This window comes from Cucurbita pepo, chromosome 11, assembly GCF_057944985.1.
Source record: "Cucurbita pepo subsp. pepo isolate OVF chromosome 11, ASM5794498v1, whole genome shotgun sequence".
Classification (NCBI taxonomy): Eukaryota; Viridiplantae; Streptophyta; class Magnoliopsida; order Cucurbitales; family Cucurbitaceae; genus Cucurbita; species Cucurbita pepo.
Genome location: NC_141808.1, coordinates 819,004 through 843,372, shown reverse-complemented (window position 1 = coordinate 843,372; position 24,369 = coordinate 819,004). Strand labels below are relative to the sequence as shown.

The 24,369-nt window shown below is 35.7% G+C and overlaps 3 protein-coding genes and 1 long non-coding RNA gene across 8 annotated transcripts; 3 read left to right on the top strand and 1 right to left on the bottom strand.

Annotated features, from left to right (window-relative positions):
* Nucleotides 1-2,486: 2,486 nt before the first annotated feature.
* On the top strand, nt 2,487-3,741 carry LOC111804851 (BRI1 kinase inhibitor 1). The gene has a single exon (XM_023689650.2). The coding sequence runs from the start codon at nt 2,651-2,653 to the stop codon at nt 3,551-3,553; it is 903 nt and encodes a 300-aa protein (XP_023545418.2). The 5' UTR covers nt 2,487-2,650; the 3' UTR covers nt 3,554-3,741.
* On the bottom strand, nt 3,034-5,984 carry LOC147790064 (uncharacterized). The gene is made up of 4 exons (XR_015422878.1): nt 5,595-5,984; nt 4,781-4,879; nt 4,016-4,208; nt 3,034-3,510 (listed from the first exon to the last, which is right to left on the bottom strand). It is a non-coding gene; the product is annotated as an uncharacterized LOC147790064 (long non-coding RNA).
* Nucleotides 5,985-6,094: 110 nt separating this feature from the next.
* Nucleotides 6,095-12,967, top strand: LOC111804850 (phosphatidate phosphatase PAH2). Of its 4 annotated transcripts, none has more exons than XM_087128210.1 (12): nt 6,095-8,093; nt 8,311-9,163; nt 9,476-9,783; nt 9,876-9,949; nt 10,430-10,514; nt 10,620-10,706; nt 10,862-10,934; nt 11,704-11,747; nt 11,953-12,081; nt 12,179-12,277; nt 12,354-12,460; nt 12,566-12,967. In XM_087128210.1, exons 1-11 carry the CDS (start codon nt 6,795-6,797, stop codon nt 12,408-12,410), a joined length of 3,108 nt encoding a protein of 1,035 aa, XP_086984336.1. In that variant the 5' UTR covers nt 6,095-6,794; the 3' UTR covers nt 12,411-12,460; nt 12,566-12,967. The 4 variants fall into 4 exon arrangements, with proteins under 4 accessions (XP_086984336.1, XP_086984334.1, XP_086984335.1 ...); XM_087128208.1 differs by having other exon boundaries at nt 8,311-9,187; XM_087128209.1 differs by having other exon boundaries at nt 8,311-9,187; nt 12,354-12,464.
* An 8,173-nt stretch (nt 12,968-21,140) lies between these two features.
* On the top strand, nt 21,141-24,270 carry PGSIP3 (plant glycogenin-like starch initiation protein 3). 2 transcript variants are annotated; one of them, XM_023690820.2, is made up of 5 exons: nt 21,141-21,412; nt 21,495-21,695; nt 21,764-22,190; nt 22,721-23,245; nt 23,612-24,270. In XM_023690820.2, the coding sequence occupies exons 1-5, from the start codon at nt 21,224-21,226 to the stop codon at nt 24,025-24,027; spliced, it is 1,758 nt and encodes a 585-aa protein (XP_023546588.2). In that variant the 5' UTR covers nt 21,141-21,223; the 3' UTR covers nt 24,028-24,270. The 2 variants fall into 2 exon arrangements, with proteins under 2 accessions (XP_023546588.2, XP_023546589.2); XM_023690821.2 differs by having other exon boundaries at nt 21,277-21,417.
* The last annotated feature ends 99 nt before the right edge of the window (nt 24,271-24,369 follow it).

Sequence of the window (24,369 nt, the reverse complement as noted above, 5' to 3'; positions counted from 1 at the left end):
TTTTGTGTTAATACATTTTTTATATATTTGATATTTTAAAAAAATTTAATGATTTTCTTATTAATAGACCATAAAATTTTTAATTTTATATTTTAATAAATTCAATAGTTAAAAAAATGTTAAATATGTTAAGACGTTTAAGTTTAGAAGAGATATAATGGATACCCACTAAACTTATAATTTAATCATTAATCTAACATCACTTGAAAGAGATTTTAAATTGTAAAATAATTAATAAATGGTCATTCATGTAGTGATGTAGATATTTATTTTTGTTTAATTTCTTTCTCGGCCAATATTCTTCAGAACTTATGGGCTTGGGAGTGTGTAGTTGGGCCCATTATACAGACTGAGCCTTCGGGTAAACGGGTGTGGCCCAATTGTGGATATTGAGCCCAATTAACGTATGTCGAAGGTGAAATTGTGAAAGGGCACGAAGCATTTTCTGATTCAAGAGTGTTGATGTCTGGAGAAGGTATTCACCATTCTTTTTTGTTCGGAAGAAACTTTTTCAAAATGATGCTTGGACACTAGCTGGACTGCAACCAGCTTTTAAAAGAGCTTAGCAGTTACAGTTCGAATGGGAGTCAAACGGTATAAATGTGATACTAGCCCATTAGATCATATTTAATTGGAAAAATAGTTGTAAATGTGAGATGAACACGACTCTCCACAATGGTACGATAATAAGCTCTCATGGCTTTGCTTTAGGCTTCTCCAAAAAATCTCATACCAATGGAGTTAATATTCCTCACTTATAAACCCATGATCATTCTCTAAATTAGCCGATGTGAGACTTTCATCAAACACAGGGCCCTCCTCCTCATTTTTGCAAGACGAAACTTCCAAATAATGGAGCAATGGATGGAAGGGTTTCTCAATTGCTCATAAGTTGGCAGATGGGGATGCTGTAGTTTTTCAACTCATTAAACATACAACATGCAAGGTGATATCCCTTCAACTCAATGCATACATGCACATTCTTCTGTTCACTATCACTTCCATTCTCATTAGAAAAATAAGGCTGTTTGTTCATCATCTATCTATCTATCTACATGGATGCCCCTTGGTAACTGCTGCAATTATATTGAAGTTTTGAGCGTTGGAAGAGCCAGCCTCCCTCTGATCTGATTGGTTGAGGTCCTGTTCTTCTTATACATCTTTAAAACCACGATCTCAAGTGTTAGCTCATAGATTTAACTTGTTTGATTTATTCATATTGTGCAGCTATGACAGAATGGAATCGGCTTGTGTTTGAAGGGAAAAAGAAGAGAAAACAAGACAGGGTAAGAAATCGAGTTGAGTGGCTAATGACAAAAGCAGAAAAGTGGGAAAAAGTTTGTCCACATGACCAATCGTTCTCATTGTGGGTTTTTGAGTACGAAATCTTTGTTTTTTTTTGCCATATTTCTTGCATCCTTCTTTTTCTCTCTGTTTTAAAATAAAGAATATGGTTTTGAAAGATGGGATGAGTGAGTCCACCCAAAAATAATGGCTCTATGATTGAGATATAGACAATTCTTCTACTCTATGCCACGCTATAAACCATTGTCTACACGTGTGTTTTGGGTCTACCATCTTAAGTTCCCCATGACTTTCCTAAACCCTTACCATTTTATTTTGAAGATGAACAGGCAAAAGGAAGCCACTTCATTCTTGATCATCTCTTGGTTAGTAAACACTTCATGTTTTTTGCTTACAATACATTATTGTAAAATTGATTTTTTTTTTTTAATTATTGCTTGGGTTGGTGTATTGATGACACCTTAAATGGTTCTACTTTTCATCAACCATGACAGCAAAAAGGGCCTTTCATGTCACTGTTACATTAATAGCTAGAACATAATGGTCAGACAAGAGGAAAACATCCTACAACTACCAAATAAGCAAACAAAGTGTGTTTAGTTTCTATTATTTGAAATCATATTAACTGCCTAAATCTTTGAATAAAAAGTTAAAACCTTACCTAATTTTTGTAATTCATTCATTCATCATGATTAGATAAGAGATTGCAAGTGTTTTGTTTCCATGCAAAGTTGGGACCAAATTGCTTGAAAATACTGACCCATTATTGATATATGAACGAGTAGTCTCATTCAATGCATCACAGCATACAAAAAAACATATAAAAGAGGATCGGCAGTGTATTATAAATATTGATGAGTTCTTCGAAGTTTCCTCCTGAAAAAGAGGTTTAATTAATGACCAATGGCGTACTCTTGTTAGCAAAGATCCATGAATACAACAAATACCAAAAACAGTAGCCCCCCATTGTAAAGGTTATTGGCTTTTTGTGGGAAATTTTGTGGGTTTTTGTTGGATTTTTCTTTACCGAATCTGTACTCTCAATAGCTGTAAGATTTGACAAGGACCCACCAATCCTTGACACGTGCTGCCCCCAAAAAGAAAAGGAAAAAAAAAAAAAAAAAATTAAGAACTTGATTTAAGCAAGTTCAGAGAGGCAAAAACGCCAGACCCCCCCCCCCCCCCCCCCCCTCTTCTTTTTTCCCTTTCTCTCTCTATCCTCTAATATTCTTATCCTTTCCTGAAGGCATGGTGGTGTCCTTAAAACTGAAGTATTGAATTGGGATTTTCAGATTCAGAATCAGCAGACCAATTGATCTGTCAGCAGAACCTCTCTGTGTTTGTTATGGACATCCATCAGCATCAGAAGATCCAAGAAAGGGGCGTGGAGAACAATAGCAGAAGGTTTGAAGATGGCAGCTTAAATCTTGAAGAAGGCAAAGATAGGCAATTGGAGAAGCAACAATTGCCAGCTTCTTCTTCTCCTCCTTCATCATCTCCTTCTCATGAATTTTCCTTCTCAGTTTCTCTTCAAACTTCCTCCACTGACAAAGCCAAAGCACCACCTTCCTTCACCATTGATTTGTCTCCAGCAGATGACATCTTTTTCCATGGCCATTTGCTTCCTCTTCACCTCCTCTCTCATCTCCCAGTCCCTCCCCGCTGCTCAACCAACTCCATTGAAAGTTATACCCTTCCCATTAGAGACCTGCTAAGTGACAAGGAGCCCAAGAAAGAGAGCAGCGACTTCATCAATTGCAACAGCGATGAACACTACCAAAACAACAGGAGTGATACAAGAGAAAAAGCCAAGTCCAAGTCTTTTTCCTTGCTTGGTTTAAGGTGGAGAAAGGGGTATGAAGATGAAGAGCAAGAAAATAAAGTGAAACAGCTCAAAAGGAAGTTCGGGTTCAATTTCAGCCATGTACTGAAGAGATATGCGAGAATAATGAGGTCATTTTTACACTTCAGAGGGAGAAGAGATGATATGCAACCCCACAGACAGTCTTATTCATTTTCAGGTAATTTAAGTTTGAGAAAGAAGCCAGAATTGAGAGGAAGAAGAGGCGAGTTCTCAGCCCCAGTTTCCATGAGAACGTCTCCAACAAATAGTGGTGTCCTCCTTACAACAACAACACGTCCTCCGTCCAATAACGACAGCACAATGGAGGAGTTGCAGGCAGCAATCCAAGCAGCAATAGCTCACTGCAAGAATTCCATATTGAAAGAGGAGAGACTCAAATGTTAAGAGCGTATACAACAAAGGACACATATTGTTCATATTCTATTTCTTTATTAAAAATTATTCAGCATATTCTCTTTTTCTGCATTAATGTGCGTGGTATGTACGTGTATATAGACAAAAAGAGGTACCAATTCAGTCCAGAAGGTCCGGTTTGAAATATATATATTACGTTTGTGCTCCGGCCCTTTCAATGTTTTATTTGCTTAAAATTTATCCTTTTGAATAAGTGGATGGTCACAATTGTAGTATTTGATTTAGATGTAAATTTGAACTTAGTACTACTACATTGGTTGCTGAATCTCTTTTACCCTTAAACAAAAGCAATAATGATATGAATAAAGAAGCTCTGATTTGAAGAGAGTTAGTTCATCATTAACATTTTGGATTATACGACTGGGGCAAGACATTGAGTAGATAAGGATAAAGAAAAAGACATAAGAAAAGTTGATTGATCGATCTACTAACCTTCAAAAGAAAGGAAAATGTGACCAATCTATCATCGACCTGATGATCTCTCTACCAATTGAGTGGCCATGAGCACAGCTTAAATCAAACAACCATCCAAGTTTGGACAGGCAAATACCACTCTTCTGCCAGCTCTGTTCTCTCCTTTTCGTCTTTTGAATCATTAACAAGCCAGACAAAAACCCATATAACGCTGGGACCAAAACTCTCATATTAGTTTAAAAGAGGTAAGCGGATTCAATAATTGTCTTAATCTACTTGAGAAATATTTTTTTCTCTACCACACCCATCCCTTGCTTTTAAGAATATTAACCATAAAAGAGACAGTAAAAAGTTCTCCCACAGAGGTTGTTAGCTTTATTGGCTATAAAACTGCCCAAGTAGATCAAAATGACATTGAGAAAGTAAACGTGTGGGAGTAATGCCTAAACATTGCATCAGATGCCAGGGGGCCAGGGGGCCAGGGGGCAGGGGGCAGGGTCCCAACAACAAATAGTCAGTTAAAATAGTGATCAACCATTTCTAGATGCATCGAAACAAGTGAAACCTCTGAAAAGAGAGGGTTAATGGGGCTCAAAAGGTGTGGGGTTAAGTGAGATAATGCCTTAGACAACCCAATTGCCACCACTACGTATAATATTAATAACAATAATTCAGAATAGGTATCAATGTCTTCAGTAACAGTTGATATGATTTTTTAAATTGAAAAGCATCAGAATGAACGATATATATCGTAAAGGTATGGGCAACTGATAGGAAAGCTACCTTTTGAGTATTATTGCATTGCCATCTATGAAACCCACCTGATCAAGCCCCCCCACGCTAAAAGAAGTGCTTTCAGTCTTTTCAGCAATGCCCCTAAGCCTACAAACAAAGAAAACAGGGAACAACCGCAATGCTTTTATTAGTACAGCCGCGTGAATACATGCATGTGTGACCGAGGTGCCTGTGCACGCTTTTATAAGAAAATCCAATATGAGCATTGAATTTCATTGGCAGAGATGAATGAAACGCCATTTTTTTCTAGGATCAATGAAAAAGACAACTGGCCGATCCCTATCCTGCCATACACATCTAGGAAGCCCCCACAAAAAAAAAAAGGTGATGGCTGTTGGGGCTCAAAAGATAATATTATAAATTCTCAGAACTTGAGCTTCTGGTGACCATATTTTTCTCACCAAATGGTTAATCAATTGATATAATGTAACAAAAAAAAAAAAAAAAACACACACACACACACACAAGGCTCTGTCAGAGGACTTTTATCAAACACTTGACATGCATAACCTATCAAAAACAGCGCACAGATTCTAGAACTTGCCTTCAAATAAATTTCTTCCACATGAATCAAGCTTAAATTCAGTCACCCTTAGAAGTGTCAATGATCTAAAATGGTTTAGCCGAATCCCATGAACAAAAGACAGCATGAAAGATAGATTAAAATAGACACCAAATTTTGATACCATAAACAATCTTTAACACTCAAAACCAAACAAGGATGAGCGGGAGGATGGATGAGGTTCTTAACTTTCTTGATACACTCACTGCAAGTGCAAATTGGCCACTAAAATTATGGTACCTTGCCTTCAGCTTCACTCCACCCATAACTTTATTTTGCAAAATTTCTTTATGGGATCATGACCTTTTTGTCACTTGTCGCCCGGATGAGCAACACGAAGCCATGGCCCTTCGCTGGGTTGCCCCCAATGAATTCCTAGTACAAAGAGTCAATTTGGGGCCGTACAACGCATAACTGGCCGATTGGAGCATTTTCAAATCCTACTTCCCGGCGGCCCAATAACCCTTGAGTGGATCAACTCTGCGCGGGTTGGGGGATTGTACTTTTCGAGTAGCATCCTTTTGAATGACTCTCGTGAATAAGACGGAGAGAAATTTGTCTAAATAATATAAATTTTGGGAGAATAATGTCGCAAGTTATTATCCGCAAGTTAAAATGAAGAATATGAACAGAGTATTAAATACAAACTTGTGGCCAAGTCAGAACAAAAATAATCCAAGAAAAAAAAAGAAAAAAGAAGAAGGATATTATTCATATTAATATTAATATCAACCGGAATACATTATTCATTTTACCCTTTTTTTTCTAAAATCAGAGCTCTTAGTTTTCTATACTTGATTCTGCAAAGAAGATTTCGATGTTTCGCATATCACGTGCTGATCTTCCTCTGCAAAACTGGATTTGGATTAATGGCGGCGTAACATTCGAATAACTAAAAGCGATAAGCTTTAGTTATGCAAACGGCGTATTTTCTTCGCGGTTCTTTCTTAAACGAGTGTCGGTTGCCTACCAATCAGGCTTCCAACTAGGGCGACTCTCTCCCTCTGTGATTAATGGCCTCTTCAGGTTCTTGACCTCTTCAGGTTCTTGATTACTCATCATCAATATTGTCGTTAGGTTCTTTCTTTGATTTGGTTTGGTTGACTGCTTCAACATTGATTACCTCGGTGGTTTATCATTTGGGTTTCGTGTAATAATTGTTTTTAAGTTAGAAACTGAAGATTAAATTGATTGATTGGTTGATTGGTTGAATGGATTGATTCCGCTTGTTCTTGAGACGTCTTGAAAATTTGTGATCTGGGTTAGTTGTGTGTGTAGTTTTCTCTTTAGTTTTAAGAGTTCTGGAGATTTATGATTGGAGATCATTGAGCTAAAACACTGGATGCACGATTTTATTGGGGAACTCTTACAGGTTATTATATTATGGCCAAAATTAGAGATTATTGATCTGGGTGATCAGAGAAATCACAATATTGGACGATGAACGCTGTAGGGATACTAGGTAGTTACATTTCAAAGGGTGTTTATACCGTTTCTGGGCCATTTCATCCGTTTGGTGGAGCTGTGGACATTGTTGTAGTCGAACAGCAGGACGGTAGTTTTAAATCATCGCCTTGGTATGTACGGTTTGGGAAATTTCAAGGAGTTTTGAAGACAAAGGAGAAGGTGATCAACATAGCTGTAAATGGGGTTGAAGCTAATTTCCAGATGTATATGGATCATAAAGGAGAAGCTTATTTTTTGAGGGAAGTTGATGCTGAAGGAGAATCTGGATTGTATTCTTCATCTTCAGGCGATGAGGCCGAGGGGAAATTGCTGCAGGAACTCGATGGTAGGATCCTTGGTTCAAAAAGTTACAACTATGATGCTAGGAGTTCAATAGATGGGATTGAGAATAGTAAAGATAAAGGGAAGATAGTGACAAAGACTACCTCCCAACGACGGACACTTGGATTTTTATGGGGTCGTAATTCAGTTAAAGAAGATCATCATGAGGATGCATCTCTTGCGAGTGTAGACTCGCTGAAGCGTGCTGAGATTGTAGCTGATCTTTTAGAGGTTAGGTGGTCTACCAATCTTCGCACACAAAAGCTTGAGAAATCAGATTGTTCCAAGTTTTCTTCCATTGACACTTCAGATGACAAGGATGAGGAAAAGTTGAGGAGAGATGATGAGACAAGCCACGTGACATCAACTGATGAAGGTAACATGGGGAATAGTCTTGATAAAGATTGTGATAACTCCGGCAGCGAGCACATAACCAATGGCTCTCAATTGGAATCGGAAGACGTAGCGCTGTCGACTGAGGTAACTAGAGAATTGTCAAGTTTAAACACCAAGGATAGAGTGATTGAAATTTCCACTATAGGGGGAAAGGATTTTGACGGGACATATGAAATGAAATCTGCACCAAGGGATATCGAACAGACTGCCAAAGATACTGTGAATGCGACAGGAACCATCTCCGAAAATGCAGATTCCGAGTCCCAGATTTTATTGTTGAAGAACAGTGATTCATATTATGAAGAGAACTTTATTGGACGCCACTTATCTGATGAAACAAATATCGTTTCTCAAGTATTCAACATTTCTGAAGACAAGAGTGAATCCGATGCAGTCCAATCCTTAATGTTCTATGAAACTTCCAAGAGCTCAATGTTGACAATGGATGACTCAAGCGTACTGACTCCTAAAGCCTCCCACCCGGCCAATGGAGGATCTGGGATCGTTGATGTGCATTCAGAGGGATTGCACCTGACAACTGAAGTTCATCCTGGGGTAAGCTTTATTCTGACATGAAATTCATTCACACATATGTGTCATTTAGCAATGTAGGATTGTTAAATTCAGAGCCTATTCTAGCATTTTTACTGATGTAGAGAGTAGATAAAAAGAAGTTTCCATGATTTCTTGAAGTCAGAAAGTTCGCTGAATTTATTTCCATTGATGCTGACTCTTTTTTATTAGCGCTGATATCTCAAAAATTTGAATTCAGTATACAGATTCTAGTGTCGTAGCTGGAGATTTTGAAATAGAGACTGAAAAATTTGAAGCCCTCGTGAACTATTCTCAACAAGTGGATCATTGTAATAGTTCTGTCTATGAAGGCAACACAATGGACCACCAAGAAAACCTACCGACACTCGAAGCTTCATATACTCAAATAGTCTCCACAGAAGAAATGCATGGTTCAGTTAAAGAATTTAAGTCCGATAGCATAGGTTCAAGTTTCGGCTCGGATTTTCAAGATGACAAAAGTGTAGATGGAAGTGTCAAAAGCAAGTTCCAAATTTCTTCGAATTCTATCGGTAATAGAGTCGTACCAAAAGAAAGTAACATAATACCATCAACAAATTCAGACGATGAACAATTCCTTTTCAGTGATATTGATGTTTCAAAAGCTGAGCTAAATGGTAATATAGAGTTAGACAGCCAACTTTACAATCATAAGGAAGAATATCCATTAGCATATCCAAGTAGCATTGATGAAGAGGATAGATTTGTAAATAGAAGTTGTGTAACATCCAGTTCGCCAGATAGTCGTGAGTTCTTCAATCAGGGGATTGCAAGTTCCATCACAATTCCTTCAAGTCAACCAATCTCGAATAAAGAAGTTGACCGTATGGCAGCATCACTACCTAATATGCAGGATCGTATTGATAATTTAATTGCTGCTGGTGAGATCGGCCATCCTCTAAGCCATTCTGTGGACTCAAATTCCAGATCATTGAAGTGGATGGAATCCTGTAAAGATAATGCAAGCTCCAAATCTGGTAGAGATGAAGAAGATAAAGTGGCAGAGGAACGGTCAAGATCTGAAGAATCCTCAGTTTCAGAAGAACTCAAAAGTATTATTCCCAACTCTAGAGCAGGTAAGAGAATTGGGATACTTATTGTAAAAATTTACCTTTGAGTTCTTATACTGTCTCAACAAATTTATTACTGAGTTTAGGCTCTAGATTGTATAAATGATCCTTTGTTTATCCAAATACATGCAAAACTCAACGGCAAACTGTAAGGTCATAAGCTTAAAAGTTGGCAGTTATTCCTTATGGAGTGAGGTTCCTCTATTTAATTGAGGATCATATAGTTGAGAACAGAACGCATATCCGTTATGAAACACTTTATAACTCTTGACCCTATTGAGAAAACTCTTACAGGTAGTCCAGCAGAAGCAACTGTTGACCCAGTTGGAAATTGGAAACTTTGGCCTTTCTCTTTTAAAAGATCTAGTTCTGGGAAAGGAACTCAATCAGCTGTTGACGATTACGTAGATTTTGATATTAAGAAGACTTCAGATAGGAACAATGGAATGGATGGAGAAGCAAGTATCTTTAAGCACAAGGCAGAGAAAAAGATGGTTAAGTCCCTCACACCGACATCTGAGCAGCTGGCATCCTTAAATCTCAAGGAAGGGGGAAACACAATACTTTTCACATTCTACACTACAGTGCTGGGGAAACAGCAGGTCAGAGTTCTTTTTTTCAGCCGTCCCTGTCTTCTTTCTTTCTCTGTTTCCCTTCATATTTGCATTTCGTGACTGATTATGTTTCTCAACAGGTTGATGCCAAGATTTATTTGTGGAAATGGAATACTCGCGTAGTGATATCAGATGTGGATGGGACAATAACAAAGTATGGTATTTCATTCTGATGATTTTGGATGTGATATTCTGATATTTAGCATAGTTTTATTAACTCTTCTTTGGAATTGTTTACTCCTGTTGTTGGCTCCTTTCTAATCTTTTTTAAAAATTAAAATGTTGCCCTTGGACGAGTCATTAGTAACATCTTCTGCCATTAAATTAATATCCTCTTTGATATTGGAAGTTCTTGTTGACAAGTCCAAGAGTTGTTTTTTAACCATCATAGACGCCTTGAAATTCACATTCATTAGAAATCAGATAAATCTTTGTCTTCTGTTGGCTGTTCAGAGAACACAATGGTGATTGGCTAGACTTTTTAGCTTAGAATTTTGATAATGAACTTTCTTCAATTTGTAAGAAACAGGGTTAGAAAGCAGTATATAATCGAGAGATGAGGCCTGAATTTATTTTCTAGTATTCGCTAAACACAATTTTTTTCTAGCATTCACTTCTTGTGTTACTATCTTAGATCGGATGTTCTGGGTCAATTCATGCCATTTGTTGGAAGGGACTGGTCACAAACAGGCGTCACAAATTTATTTTCTGCTATTAAGGTACGTTATCTCACCCTCATGCAGTTGGATGATTGTCTGTGATGAAACTAGTATGCAATGAACTCTCTCAGTCTCTCTCTCTCAACATTATATATATACTTTCAGGAAAATGGGTACCAATTGCTTTTTCTTAGTGCGCGATCAATTTCTCAGGCCTATCAAACCCGCCAATTTCTTTTCAACCTTAAGCAGGTAATATATTTACTTAAATTCAAGCTTGTTTGGAATGAATTTCTAAGTGCTTAAAAACACTCTTTTTGGCCTTAAAAACACTTTCTTAAGTACTTAGAAAGTCAACAGACCATTAGTATCCATGATTGATCTTTACTTGGTTTTCGTCCCTGCAGGGTGGGAAGGCTCTGCCGGAGGGACCTGTTGTTATCTCCCCAGATGGGCTTTTCCCTTCACTATATCGTGAAGGTTATTTCCTTTTATCCTTGATCTTTTCGTTAGAACTATGTTTTGAGAATTACCACCCAATTCTTCTTTCTTTAAGCTAGATTCTAGTGAATTGCTAGATGCTCTGGAGAAAGTTTTGGTCATTGAATGTGTTCTTAGATTTGGTGGTTATGTTTAAACTAGGAATAGCTGTAGTTGGTACTTTTTGTTTTTTGATCAGCCATTCCCCCGCTAAAGCACACCCGCTAAAGTACTCAACACTAATAATGAAGCATTACCCCCCAAAGTACTCCTCTCAATATGCGTATTACCACGAAAAGAACTACCCACTGAACCCGACTTTAAGTACCCTCCCTCATTCCTATCTAAAGTACACACTCAATAATAATGCCGTATTACCCCCGACCAGGTGGATTACCACACACAATTCCGATTACTCCATTAAGAAAAAGCATTTGGTACTTCGGTAAACATGTTTTTCCCTTGAAATGTATACTTTAACAGTCATGTGAACCCTTAAGCCTTTTAAGCATCCCCTGCATTTTGCATCCGCATTCTTGGGATTCTAAATGCCTGTTTATTAAAAGCATAGACTCTGTCATGGGCGGGTGGGGGTGAGCCATCTCCTAAAGCTAGCTTTGGGGTGGGTGAAACCTTCATAGATATTTGTGGAGGATGGGTTGTAAACACGATGTAAAGAGCAAGGTTCTCATAATGCGATAATCGTATTATACATATGAGCATGTTTGGATTTGTCAATACTTCTTTAAGCTCATTTCCTTCTTCTCAGTTATTCGGCGGGCTCCTCATGAGTTCAAGATTGAATGCTTGGAGGTTAGTTTTCCTTCTTTCTTGATATTTAAACTGATACAAATTTTACATTCTTCATACGCATACTGTGATGAGCTGTGGTTTTGATGCATGACTGTTCAAAATATATTATTACTTAGATCAATCACTCAAATTAGAAATTTTGAATAACAATTGTTCACATGGGTTCTTAATAAGATGGCTCATAGTCTGCTTTTTTTAACTTTAGAGAATTCGAGAACTATTTCCTCCAGATTGCAATCCATTTTATGCTGGGTTTGGAAACAGGGACACGGATGAATTGAGCTACCTTAAAGTTGGAATTCCAATAGGAAAAATCTTCATTATTAATCCCAAGGTATGATTTGAGGGGGATTCACGAATATGACTTGAAAACAGCATAATCTTATGCGATTTGGCAGCATCAAAATTGATAAAAATGTTCGTGCTTGTAGGGGGAGATTGTTGTAAACCGTCGCTTTGACACAAAATCGTATACGTCACTTCATACTCTTGTCAATGACATGTTTCCTCCCATTACCTCGTCTGAGCAGGTTGCTTAAGCTTTAAACTGAATTTGGATTAATTCTAGAATTACTTTTATCAAACCAATTCTTTGGTTGCTTACAGGAGGACTTCAATTCATGGAATTACTGGAAACTATCACCTCCCTTGGTAGATTCATAAAGCTTTTTTTGCCTGAAATATGAGATCCTTGAATCTGTGCATAAACTGTGGTGGGTCAGTAGATTTTGATTTTCAAATTCAATATTATGTCATCTTCTGAAGTCTTAGAACATCTCTGATATTCTCCAACATCTTGTTGGTATAACATGTTCCAGGTGGGTTTCTTTGCTAAACTCATTGGTAGAGATTATTAAGCTTCTGGATCCATTGCTGATTGCGCCCACCTAATACATCTTCTGCAGAATCAGTTCATATTTCATGCTGATCTCTGCTGAGTTGAAACTTTTGTGTTACATACTGGATATAGGGTTATTGTACAGTGGTAAGCTCATTGTAAGTATGTAGTTTAAATTCATAGGTAAAATAATAAAGCTCCATACAGTTTATGTGTTTATTTCCCTTTAGGAAGAAAGTGAGGAAAAGTAAATAGAATGCCTGTACATTTTCCTTTTACCTTTAGAATTGCAAAGGAATTTGCTTGCAACATGGTGGCAAAATTCCTCATTAGCAACATTTGTTATTATTTTATTCTAATAAAGAAACAAATATTTGAAGGAGATTTTCTTTTGCCCATTCTTTTTATTATAATTGTGTTCGAAATTAAGATGTCTCGTGAGTCTTATATGTTCCTTAAACTCTAATATGGTGAGAAAACTATCATTGTCGGTATCATGTTAGATACAAACTTTGAACTGTTGAGTTGAACCTCGAGTGTCTTAGAGGAAGGATTGGAGCTCTTGTTTGGTGAGAACTCCGAAGGTTTTAAACTCAAATTTTATCAATTCAGTTGCTTCATTCTCAGCCCAAGATGTTAAGAGATCGATATTGTTAAACTAAGACTATATTTGTATGGATGGAATGTTTTTACATCTCGTATATGATAGCTCGTCTGGCCAACATATATGAGCTCGTATATTCCCTTCTGTTTGCACATGAAGGTAAGTCTCACAACGAATAACTATCTTCTGTATTTCGACCATATCGTTCGGTAGAAACTGGAATCTCCATCCTGATTGGGTACCATAAAAGTTATTATCAATGGTTGGTTGAGCTCGAATTCTTACTTTTTGGTCACTACAAAAGTTGGACCAAAGCGAGCAGGACCCACACCTTAGTTGTTCTATACCTTGCAGGAGAAAGAGTATATTAGCCTGAAAATGCGACTCTAACAACCAGGTTTTGAGAGGGCTATATCGTAAAGACATTTTGCTAATGTCAACTCTGGTTTGGTAATTGCCTTTGTGCGCCTAAGATATTGTATGAAATTAAATTATTATAGTTTTTTTTTTTTTTTTTTTTTCTAAATCTCTAACTAGACAGGTTTAATTTCAACCTGTAAACTTCAAAAATTTCTTTCTATTTGTTGTGTTTAGATTTGCATATTTAAATAATTAAAGTAGTCTTTATGTTTATTCGAATCGTCAAAATAATTTAGATCTTTCTTTCCTTTGGGGTGATTCGTTATCCTTCTCCGATATTTAGATTAAAAAAAAAAAACATAATCTTTTAAACTAGAATTCTCAGGCCTGGGTGGGCCCTTTTTAAGTAAGGTAGATCACGGACTCGCAAGGCAGCCCTTATTTTATTTTATTAAAGCTTGGAACGATAAGAGTACAACAATACAGAAGGGGACGTTATATTACACGCATTACCTTCATCAGTACATCTTCACATTGCACTGCTCCGCGTAGTCAAGGAGCCTCTCAAACTCCTCCTCCGAAATTTCGTGATCAGCATAGTCATCAACATGACCCATACTCATCCCGTAGTGAGATTCACCATGGGAATGGGAATGGCCATGACCATGACCATGGCTGTGGCCATAGTGGCCGCTACCATTGCCATACTCACCAGAAGCCATACCAAACCCAAAGCGGGAACCCATGTCATCCTGGTCACGAGCATAACCCATGCTGCCACAAGTATTAAAGTTGTTGGCGGCGTTACGCCTCTGAAAGAAGTGGGGGACGACGGGTCCGAGGATTTTAATAATTCCGATGATGTCCCTGATCTTAACGCTGCCTCTTCTTGACATGTGAGCATTGGCTCTGTATACGTTCATCAGGTCATCCCTGCATCGGAGGTTATCGACTGAACGGCAAGCCATTTTTGTTTGGAAAGGAGGTTCGTTGTTTGATTGGTGCGAAGGGTGTGTGTGATGAAAGGTGTTGAGGTTTTGGGTATTTATAGCATACTTTCTTAACCACTTACCCCTTATTACTTATGCCTTCCTACTTCATTTTCATGACAACATAGTGATATTAATATTCCCTCCCATTCTATGTTGTCTTTGTCAGCGATGGACCCTGAAATTCCAAGGAAAAAGGAAAGATTCTATACTTAATAATGCTTATTAACAAAATAAAATAATTTATTTGATAAAAAAAATATATTACTTTCTACCCATTGTTTCAAGTGAAGTTTCTCCATGATCTTTAATTTCGTACTATTATGTGTAATTGATTCATTTATAGAATCATAGTGTTATTTATTTAAGCACATATTTTATTGTATATATTTGATCATATAACATATTTTTCTCTGAATTGCATATAATAATATTATTATTGTTATTATGAGAGATTTTTGAATTTCTATAAAATCTTCTCTTCATGACAATACCTTCTCCTTCTCTCCAAGCCTTGCTCATCGCCCAGCAATATAATTTCAATCTTTTCTTCTTTTCAATAAATATTGGTATCAATGGGGCATCTACTTTCATCCAAGGGTGTTTTTTTATTTTAAAAAAATGAACACATCAAACTAAGATAGATATGTACAAATCTTAACCTACTTGGATTTGGTCCTTACGAATTGGATTCAATACGTACCGACAACAATGAGTGGCTTATCTATTTAGAGTATTGATTCTTGAATTTTTTTTTTAAGTGTAATAGCCACAAATAAAAATTTCAAATATTTTCGACTTCATACCAAGCAAATATTATCATCTTTAAGATTTTTCTTCAAAAAAATTTCTCAAGAGTTTAGAACGCCCGCCCACCATATTATCATCTTTGAGCCCTTATGAATTTTCTCTCAAAATTTTAAAACGTGTCCACTAGGAAAAAGTTTCTACACTCCTTACCATTAACTTACGTGAATCTGTAATCAATCTTTTGTGAAGAAGTGAAAAAATAGGAGAAAGAAACATATGTATAATCTAACTAATAACTCATACATGAGTTGCGATATTAAATATCTTTTTCGGCATGAAACAGCACATAAAAAAGGAATAAAAATATAAGATAAAGCCAAATATAAAAAGGGAAAAAAAAAAAAAAAAAAAAAGGATTATCAGCTTTGTGGGAATAAGTTTCTTTTCCATCCTTATCGAAAGCAACTAAAGAACCAAACTTCGGGACTCAATAATGCTCATTTAGTTTAGCACCCCAATAATTTATTACTCGTACAATATTATATAGTTTTTAAATTACAGATCATTTTTCACTCAATAAAATTGAAAAAAATTACCACTTTCTAATTAATTCTAATCTAATAGATCTTATTTGCAAGACAACTTTTAATATTTAAAGTCCCATTAAAAAAAAAACTAATTAAAAGTTAAATTATAAATTATTATCTGCTCCCATTCTAATATCTTTAATAATCAATTCATTGATTGATTTGTTCGAGTTGTGAATTTATGCTATTGTCATTTCAAAGAATTGAATATTGTATGTGGGTGTCTTTTTCTAACAGATGCAAATTTTAGATTTGAAAACTATTAGAACAGTTATTATTATTATTATTATTATTATTTTTTGTGAATCTAAATGTACATCAATTATTTAACATCATAAAGTTTTTTTTTTTTAAAAAAAAACCTTATTTGAACTAAAAAAAATCTTTATACTTGAGAAAAAGGGGAGCTATAGTGTGATATAAGCAGCTTTGGCATAAACCATTGGTAAATTTGTGATATAATAAAATAGGTCAATTTAAGAACCTAGTTTTTTTTTTTTTTTTTTTTTTTTTTTTTTTTTTTTTATATCAATGACACAAAATAATTATCAATTATAATGCATTTTATCAAATAAATTATTTATTTTTATTAATGAAACATTATTATGTATAGAATCTTTCCTTTTTCCTTGGAGTTTCAGGGTCTATTGCGGACAAAGACAACATAGAATGGGAGGGAATAGTAATATCACTATGTTGTCATGCAAATGAAGTAGGAAGGCATAAGTAATAAGGGCTAACTGGTTAAGAAAATATGCTATAAATACCCGAAACCTCAACACCTTTCATAACACACACCCTTCGCACCAATCAAACAACGAACCTCCTTTCCAAACAAAAATGGCTTGCCGTTCAGTGGATAACCTCCGATGCAGGGATGACCTGATGAACGTATACAGAGCCAATGCTCGCAGATCAAGAAGAGGCCGTGTTAAGATCAGGGACATCATCGAAATTATTGAAATCCTCGGACCCATCATCCCCCCCTTCTTTCAGAAGCATGGCGGCGCCAACAACTTTAGTAGTTGTGGCAGCATGGGCTATGCTCGTGACCAGGATGACATGGGTTCCCGCTGTGGGTTTGGTATGTCTTCTGGTGATTATGGCAATGGTAGCGGCCACTATGGCCACAGCCATGGTCATGGTCATGGTCATGGCCATTCCCATTCATAATACCATTCATAAGCATGCACTAATTAAATTTTCGTAGGCAAAAGTTGATAAAATTTTGGATTGGGACTTAAATTTTCTAGAATTTAATGAATTGAGTGATTTTATTACAAATAGGCAGCATAGCTTTGTTCCACCTTGTTGGTGTATGCTTATCTTGATTGGGAAGCTTTGGCGAATATGGAACGTTTTGAAGGTTCTAAACTTTCTTACTTTGCCAGATTCGCCTTTCTTTGCTTGTCTCTCAGCTCTACTACTAATTTATGTCCAATCAAAATTATTTATCACAAATTTTAACAATTTAAGTGGCTTTTATTTAAGAAGAAAATAAACAAAACTTTGAAAACTATGATTAAAATAGATACTCTTTAAAATTTTAAACCAAATTTGGGCTTAAATTACCTACACTTATTTTGTTAGGATAGTTTTGAAAGGTTTATAAAAAATAAATATCAAAAGGGTAAAATTGAAGACATTCTAAATAAATAATTCCTTCTATACATATTTGGTGGAGTATGGCTTTTTTATGTTTGATTGTCCCACTACACAAGGGCTTTTATTGGCGTATCTTTGACCAATCTAGGTCTTTGGATCTTGACTTATTAAGTTAATTGAGAATAAAAGAATATGATTTTCCTCTAATATGTGGTCTAATGTTAATCAAACTTTCAACTTAAACTTTGAATTTAATACTTAATAACTTGGAAACTAACTCATGAATTAATTACTCAAAATTATGAATCTAAATTAAAAGTAAATTTAGTGGGGGAGAGATAGCAATAAGCGTTGTTATTATAATTTGATTAGAAAGGGTTGAGGAGAGTATTGTTATTGAGAAGATGATTACATGATTGAACCCAGCAAAGGTGACAGTCAACACCTCTTAGAGTGAAATCTCATGGCGTAGTCGACGAGTTTATCGAGCTCGTCTTCGTTGATGACGCCATCGCCATCCGCATCGGCATAAGCCAGGCCATAGCGAGCTTTGTGGTGAGGAACGAGATTACCTAAGAAGCTGAAGGCTTGGGTGATGTCACTGATGCTGAGGACGCCATCCCCGTCCATGTCGTGCTCTAGGAAGATCTCCTTTATCTCTTCCCTCGACAGATGCCACCGGTTTTTGAAGGGCGCCATTGGGATGGATTTTGCAGCCTGGCTCTCGTGCTTTGTTCTTGGGATGGAGTGCTTATATAGACTTTATTGAAGCAGGCGAGTATGAATTATTTGATTATTATTTTGAAGGAAGAAGTTCTTCATTCATACATAACGGAATCGAACAGATGCTCTCTACCCATTGGTGCAACTTTATGCATTGTACGTGGTGGGCTAATAGAAAAGAATAAAATTCTCAAAATATTAAATATTAAATACTAATCATTACCATATTAGAATCTCGATGAAATAAGACACTAACTATCCGATGTTTTACTAATTATTCGATGTTTTTTAAAATACAAAACTCCAAATCCATACTCCAAGGAGGGAAAAACACATTTAACAAATTTTATTTTTCATTTGACAAGAAGGGTTAATAGACTCCCCTCCTTCAAATGCACATAGATATACGATAAAGACATAGACTAAAAATAAGTAGAATAGTTTAGCCGGAAAAGGCAACATATATGTACTTTTTAACAAAGAGTGTATTTACGACTTTTGGCATATTGAATTAGCTTGTCCATCTCGGCCATGCTGATGAAACCATCACCGTCGATATCAGCGGCACGTAGTGCCTCTTCTACTCTGAACGAGCTGAAGCGTGAACCAAGATAGTCGAAGGCTTGCTTCAACTCCTCCTTTGTTAGCTTTCCATCACCATCTCCGTCGTGGTTTTTGAAAACGCTAGCTAGTTGCTCCTCTGAGAATGGAACAAGAACTCGTTTGTAAGTTTTGCTTTTGGAGTTCCCCATCAGAGAAGAGAAAAGGAAGGAGATTTTTGCTTGGGTTAAAACGCTTGGGTTGATTGAGTTTTTAAAATAGAGGAAAGCATCTCGTATCTTTGAATTTTAAATTAAATAATAGAATTTTATGTTTATCCATTTCTCTTAAAAAAAAAAAAATTTCAATATTTGCGGCTGCTGCGAATCATCGACTTTTAAAATGATAATTAAAATCATATTTATCAAGCGGCATGTCGGAATTAATTAGAAGAAAATTATAAATCTAATATATAAATTGGTTTTATTTGCATACCGTATAGAGTAACGTTATTCTATTTCAACAAATGAAATAATAAACTACCGGCCAATTAAATACCGAAAAAAAAAACATGATGAGGAAGCAAAACTCGTGGCTTCCTTTTCGTTTCGTGTTTCTTCTTTTCTAATAAATGAAAATAAAGTTGTGTTTTATAACTATTTTTTATTTCTTTTTTATTTTTAAAATATATATAAATATGTTTGACAATTATTTATTATCTATTATTCTTTAAGATTCGAAGAGGAGTAACTAAAAAGTTACTCACGGTGAAAGCGTCGGTCATCTTCCTTCTATCAAATATATTAAAAATGATTTTTTGTTAGTCATTCTTTTCTTTCTTTCATTTTATTTTTATATTTTTTGTTCGGATGATATTTCATTCTTATTTCTTAAAGATAAGTCTCACGTTTTGTTATGTTGCCATTTTTAATCTTACTGGAATTTTAGAACAAAAAGAAAGTGAAAATTAGAATGAAGCTTAGCTAAATATATTATTTATTAGCTAATCTTATAGAAAAATGTTTTTTTTAGGAAAAGAATAATACATATACAATCCTCAACATGGAGGAGAAATTGAGATTATTAAAAAAAATGAACGATGACAAATCAAATCAATTTACTTTTCTTTTTGTCAGGAGTAAAGATGCTTAATCGCTAAATTCTTTTTTTTTATACTTCCGTAGTTATTAAGTTATGTTCATATTGACTTTTAAAAATTAGAAAAAAAGAAAAATATAAAATTAATTTTATAGATTTTATTTTTTTTATAAATTTATTCTTAAAATACTTAAAAAAAGTTTTGAAATACTCACGATGATATTTTAACAAAGGTCAAATACTATATCACTCATTAATTTCAAAGACCACTTTTCATCCTCAAAAATTGCTCACTAAATCATGTAAATATATTTTAAGTTATTAATTTTTTTTATAGGTGCTTGTAAATAATCAATTTTATTTGAAAAGAAAACTTTTTTTTTTCAAAATTATTACAAAGATATTAACTAAACCTTGAATTTATTTAAAAGTACATATATATGTTAATCATGGTGTTTTTCCTTTTTCGATCTAGAGCTACAATGTAAAGGCTAATTTTTATTATATTATTATTAATATTAAAAAATATATATATAATTTTAAGCCAATAATTGTGAAACGTGATGGTTCACCATAATTCAAACGCGATTGGAATTGGATCATATGAGCCGTGTTAAACATTGTGAAAGTTGGTGGTTACTTTACGGTGTCGTTTTTCATACTGCTATTCCAACCTAAAGCAGAAGCAAGCTTAGTTGTGACACTAAAACGACGACGAATCAGCGAAGTGGAAATTTTTAAACCAAAAAAAAAAAAAGGAATTTGGAATTGGTGGAGACTTGCGATTTGCTAACGGATAAAAGCGACATTTCACTGCATGCACGAAGCCGACTGTCCAACAAACTCTCACCATTTTTGGCCCGGCCGTCGAAGTTGAAGGCAACTTTACAATTCTACCCATGACTCGGTTTCTAAATTACAAATATATTATTTTTTATATATTTAATTGGAATCTGTACCTTTTTTTATTTATAATTGATAATTGAATTATGTTTCTTTGTTTTGGTGATATAGCATAATGTTTAACTACAAAAGGGGGAGGGTATATTGGGAAATTGAAAAGAAACTGAGTTCTATGAGAAACAATTTAGGGCAAAGCAAACCCTAAATTTCTCCAATCTTTTCCTTTTACTTAATGTTTATGTTTATTCAAAAGAAAAGGAAATGTATGTCCAAAAGAGTGACACTTGGCGGCATCACAGTGCTCCAACTTTCTTTAATCTCTACTCTAATTTCGCTCTCTTAAATCCCAATTAATCTCTTCCTTTTTCTCTCATTCTCTAATTATCTTCTAATTCTTTTTAACCATTTCCATATTACACGAACCCAATTTCTTATATATATAAAAAAAAACCACCTGGGTTTTCTTCACTAACTCTGAAATGGTTGAAGGATTTGGTGTTCAGAGAATGTTGAAGGCTAAAGCTTGGATCATCAGAATCAACCTTCTCTTCCTAGCCTTCTTCTTGCTCCTTTATGTCGCCCTCCTCCTCCGTCCATCATCTTTCGCCCCGTATTCTCTCAATTCCGCATCGTTCGTCTCGTGTTCGCTGCGTGAATGTCATCCCAAGGTTAGGTGAGCTAACTTAGTAGTTTTTGTGTTGTTATTTGATGAAATTAACAATGTATTGAAGCTTTGTTTTAATTGTGTAGATGAAGGTAGTTTTGGAGGAGCCTGAGCCAAGTTTGGCGTTAAAGTCGAAGGGGAATAGCAATATGACCAAGTTGGAGATACCAATGAAGCTTTGGAAGGAAATGGGGAAATCAACCAAGATTGGGATGGTCAATTTTGATGAAGATGATATCAGTGAATGGGAGTCCAGTTTTGAAATCATACCCATTGCTTTCCAAAAGGTGTTATTAAATAATCTCTTTAACAATCCATTTACAATTATTTTTCTACTCACATTCTTGTAAATTAGGTGTCCAAATATTTTGAGTGGAAGGATTTATTTCCGGAGTGGGTTGACGAAGAGGAAGATCTAGATGGTGCATCATGTCCAGAGATTCCGGTACCTGATTACCGGAGTTACCAAAAAGTTGACCTGGTAGTGGCGAAGCTGCCATGCCGGTACCCAGAGGCGGAGTGGGGGAGGGACGTATTCCGGTTGCAAGTACATCTGATAGCGGCGAACGTGGCTGCGAAGAAAGGGAAGAGGGATTGGTTTTCCCGGACAAAGGTGGCGTTTTTGAGCAAATGCCGACCGATGATGGAGGTTTTCCGGTGCAACGACATGATCGGCCGGGAAGGAGATTGGTGGTTTTATGAGCCGGAGATGAATAGATTGGACCAGAAGATTTCATTGCCGATTGGGTCCTGTCAATTGGCTATGCCCATTTGGGATCGAGGTATGAAGATGGTTGCTTGATTACTACGTTAAGAGTTAGTTGAGTTTTGGTTGAGAGTTTATATTTGCTTCTCTTCACAGGGTCCCCCAACCAAATCATTTGTGTTTTACTTCAAATTCAAAGTAATATCAACTACCTAGTTAGTTAGGAACACATTTTCTGATATTGAATTATAAATTATTGACTTTATTAATTTTTTATTAATTCCCGAGAATAAACTCTCATATTTTTGCTTTTGGTTTCACAATAGACTTTATAGACTTCATACTAGTTCAGGTCGTGTTCCCTTCTTATACATCGTTCATAATATTTTTCTTAATTACGGGTGGGATTAAAAATATGTTTAATATTTTATTAGGTATAAAATTCTTTTTTTTTTTTTTATCTTTTGGTTTTTTTTTTAAATATATATTTTTTTAATATATTAAAAATATGTAAAAATACCCTTAAATATTAATAACAATTTAAAATGGATTTAAAAATTTTAGTTTGGAGTGCTGACGTGGATATTAATATTATCTCCATTACAGGAGTGAACAAAGTGTACGATCTTTCGAAAATCCAAAGAGCAACAAAGACAGTGAAACGAGAAGCATACGCCACAGTAATCCATTCGTCGGAAGCCTACGTGTGCGGCGCCATAACGCTAGCTCAAAGCCTCCTCCAAACCGGAACCAAACGCGACCTTATCCTCCTAATGGACGACTCTATATCCATGTCCAAACGCGCCGCCCTGGCGGCCGCCGGGTGGAGGATTCGGATGATAACCCGGATCCGAAACCCGCGGGCCGAGAAGGACTCTTATAACGAATACAACTACAGCAAGTTCCGGCTGTGGCAGCTTACTGACTACGACAAGATCATCTTCATCGACTCCGACATCATCGTTCTTCGCAATCTCGACCTTCTCTTTCACTTTCCACAGATGTCCGCCGTCGGCAATGATAACTCCATCTTCAACTCGGGCATTATGGTTATCGAGCCCTCGAATTGTACGTTTCGGATCTTCATGGAGCGACGTGACGAGATCGTCTCATATAACGGCGGTGATCAAGGTTAGCTAACTCATACCTCAAAATGATATATATTAGTTTAGAAAACATTTTTGAGTTCTATCCTCACGTGAAATTAAAATGTATAATAATATATTTCTAAATCTTAAAATGTTTTTAATACATTTTAAAATAGTTAATCTTGTGTCATATTTGTTAATTTTTATTTTTTTATTTTATTAGAAGAGTAGATCTTTCATCCATTTGATTTTTTTTATTTAAAAAAATATATAAGCCACACAAAATTAAAAATAATCAAATAGTACCGTATTAAATCATTATTGAATCTAAAAGCTTACTAAAAGCTTACGAGTTAACTAGTTTGAGGAGGTTTCATATCAAAATTATCATTTTATTCATATTGTACAGGATTTTTGAACGAAGTGTTCGTGTGGTGGCATAGGCTACCACGACGAACAAACTTCTTAAAGAACTTTTGGTCAAACACGACACTAGAGAAGAGCGTGAAGAACGAGATGTTCGGGGCCGATCCACCAAAGCTTTACTCCATTCATTACTTGGGGTTGAAGCCATGGCTGTGCTACAGAGATTACGACTGCAATTGGAACATAGATGACCAGCGAGTTTACGCTAGTGATGTGGCTCACAAAAGGTGGTGGAAGCTACACGATGCCATGGATGAGAACTTGCAGGCATTTTGTAAGCTTACAAAGAGGAGGAGGATCGAGTTGGATTGGGACAGGAAGATGGCTCAGAAGGCTGGCTACGAGGATCAGCATTGGAACATCAACATCACAGATCCTAGACGGATTCATTTGGTTTAAAGATCACTGATAATTTGTTGTATGTCTATTTTTCTTTTTTCTTTGTATTTTTCTATAATTTCGTGATGATTTTTTTTCCTGTTTCTTTTAGTATAATTTATGTGTGAATAGTTCTCGGTTAGTTCTCGAGAGCTGTGATTTTACACAAATATATGTGGTTTTAGACTTTGTATCACTTATTGAATAATTCCATTTTCTTTTAGGGATTTTCTAAATGGTAGAGTATAATATTTTTTCATGATACAGATTGAGCCCTATCTATTCACGAACCCGTATCACATATACTAATCTTACTCAAAATAACAATAAAGTGTAAGCGTTTTCGTGCATCATGATACACTT

What these genes read in the sequence shown, in the direction of transcription:
- LOC111804851 (XM_023689650.2), top strand. Translation starts at nt 2,651, where the DNA reads ATGGACATCCATCAGCATCAGAAGATCCAAGAAAGGGGCGTGGAGAAC.
- LOC111804850 (XM_087128208.1), top strand. Translation starts at nt 6,795, where the DNA reads ATGAACGCTGTAGGGATACTAGGTAGTTACATTTCAAAGGGTGTTTAT. An exon ending in CAACTGAAGTTCATCCTGGG is followed by an intron (nt 8,094 to 8,310) that starts GTAAGCTTTATT and finishes ATTTGAATTCAG; the next exon opens with TATACAGATTCTAGTGTCGT. An exon ending in TATTCCCAACTCTAGAGCAG is followed by an intron (nt 9,188 to 9,475) that starts GTAAGAGAATTG and finishes AAACTCTTACAG; the next exon opens with GTAGTCCAGCAGAAGCAACT.
- PGSIP3 (XM_023690820.2), top strand. Translation starts at nt 21,224, where the DNA reads ATGGTTGAAGGATTTGGTGTTCAGAGAATGTTGAAGGCTAAAGCTTGG. An exon ending in TGCGTGAATGTCATCCCAAG is followed by an intron (nt 21,413 to 21,494) that starts GTTAGGTGAGCT and finishes TTAATTGTGTAG; the next exon opens with ATGAAGGTAGTTTTGGAGGA. An exon ending in TATGCCCATTTGGGATCGAG is followed by an intron (nt 22,191 to 22,720) that starts GTATGAAGATGG and finishes TCTCCATTACAG; the next exon opens with GAGTGAACAAAGTGTACGAT.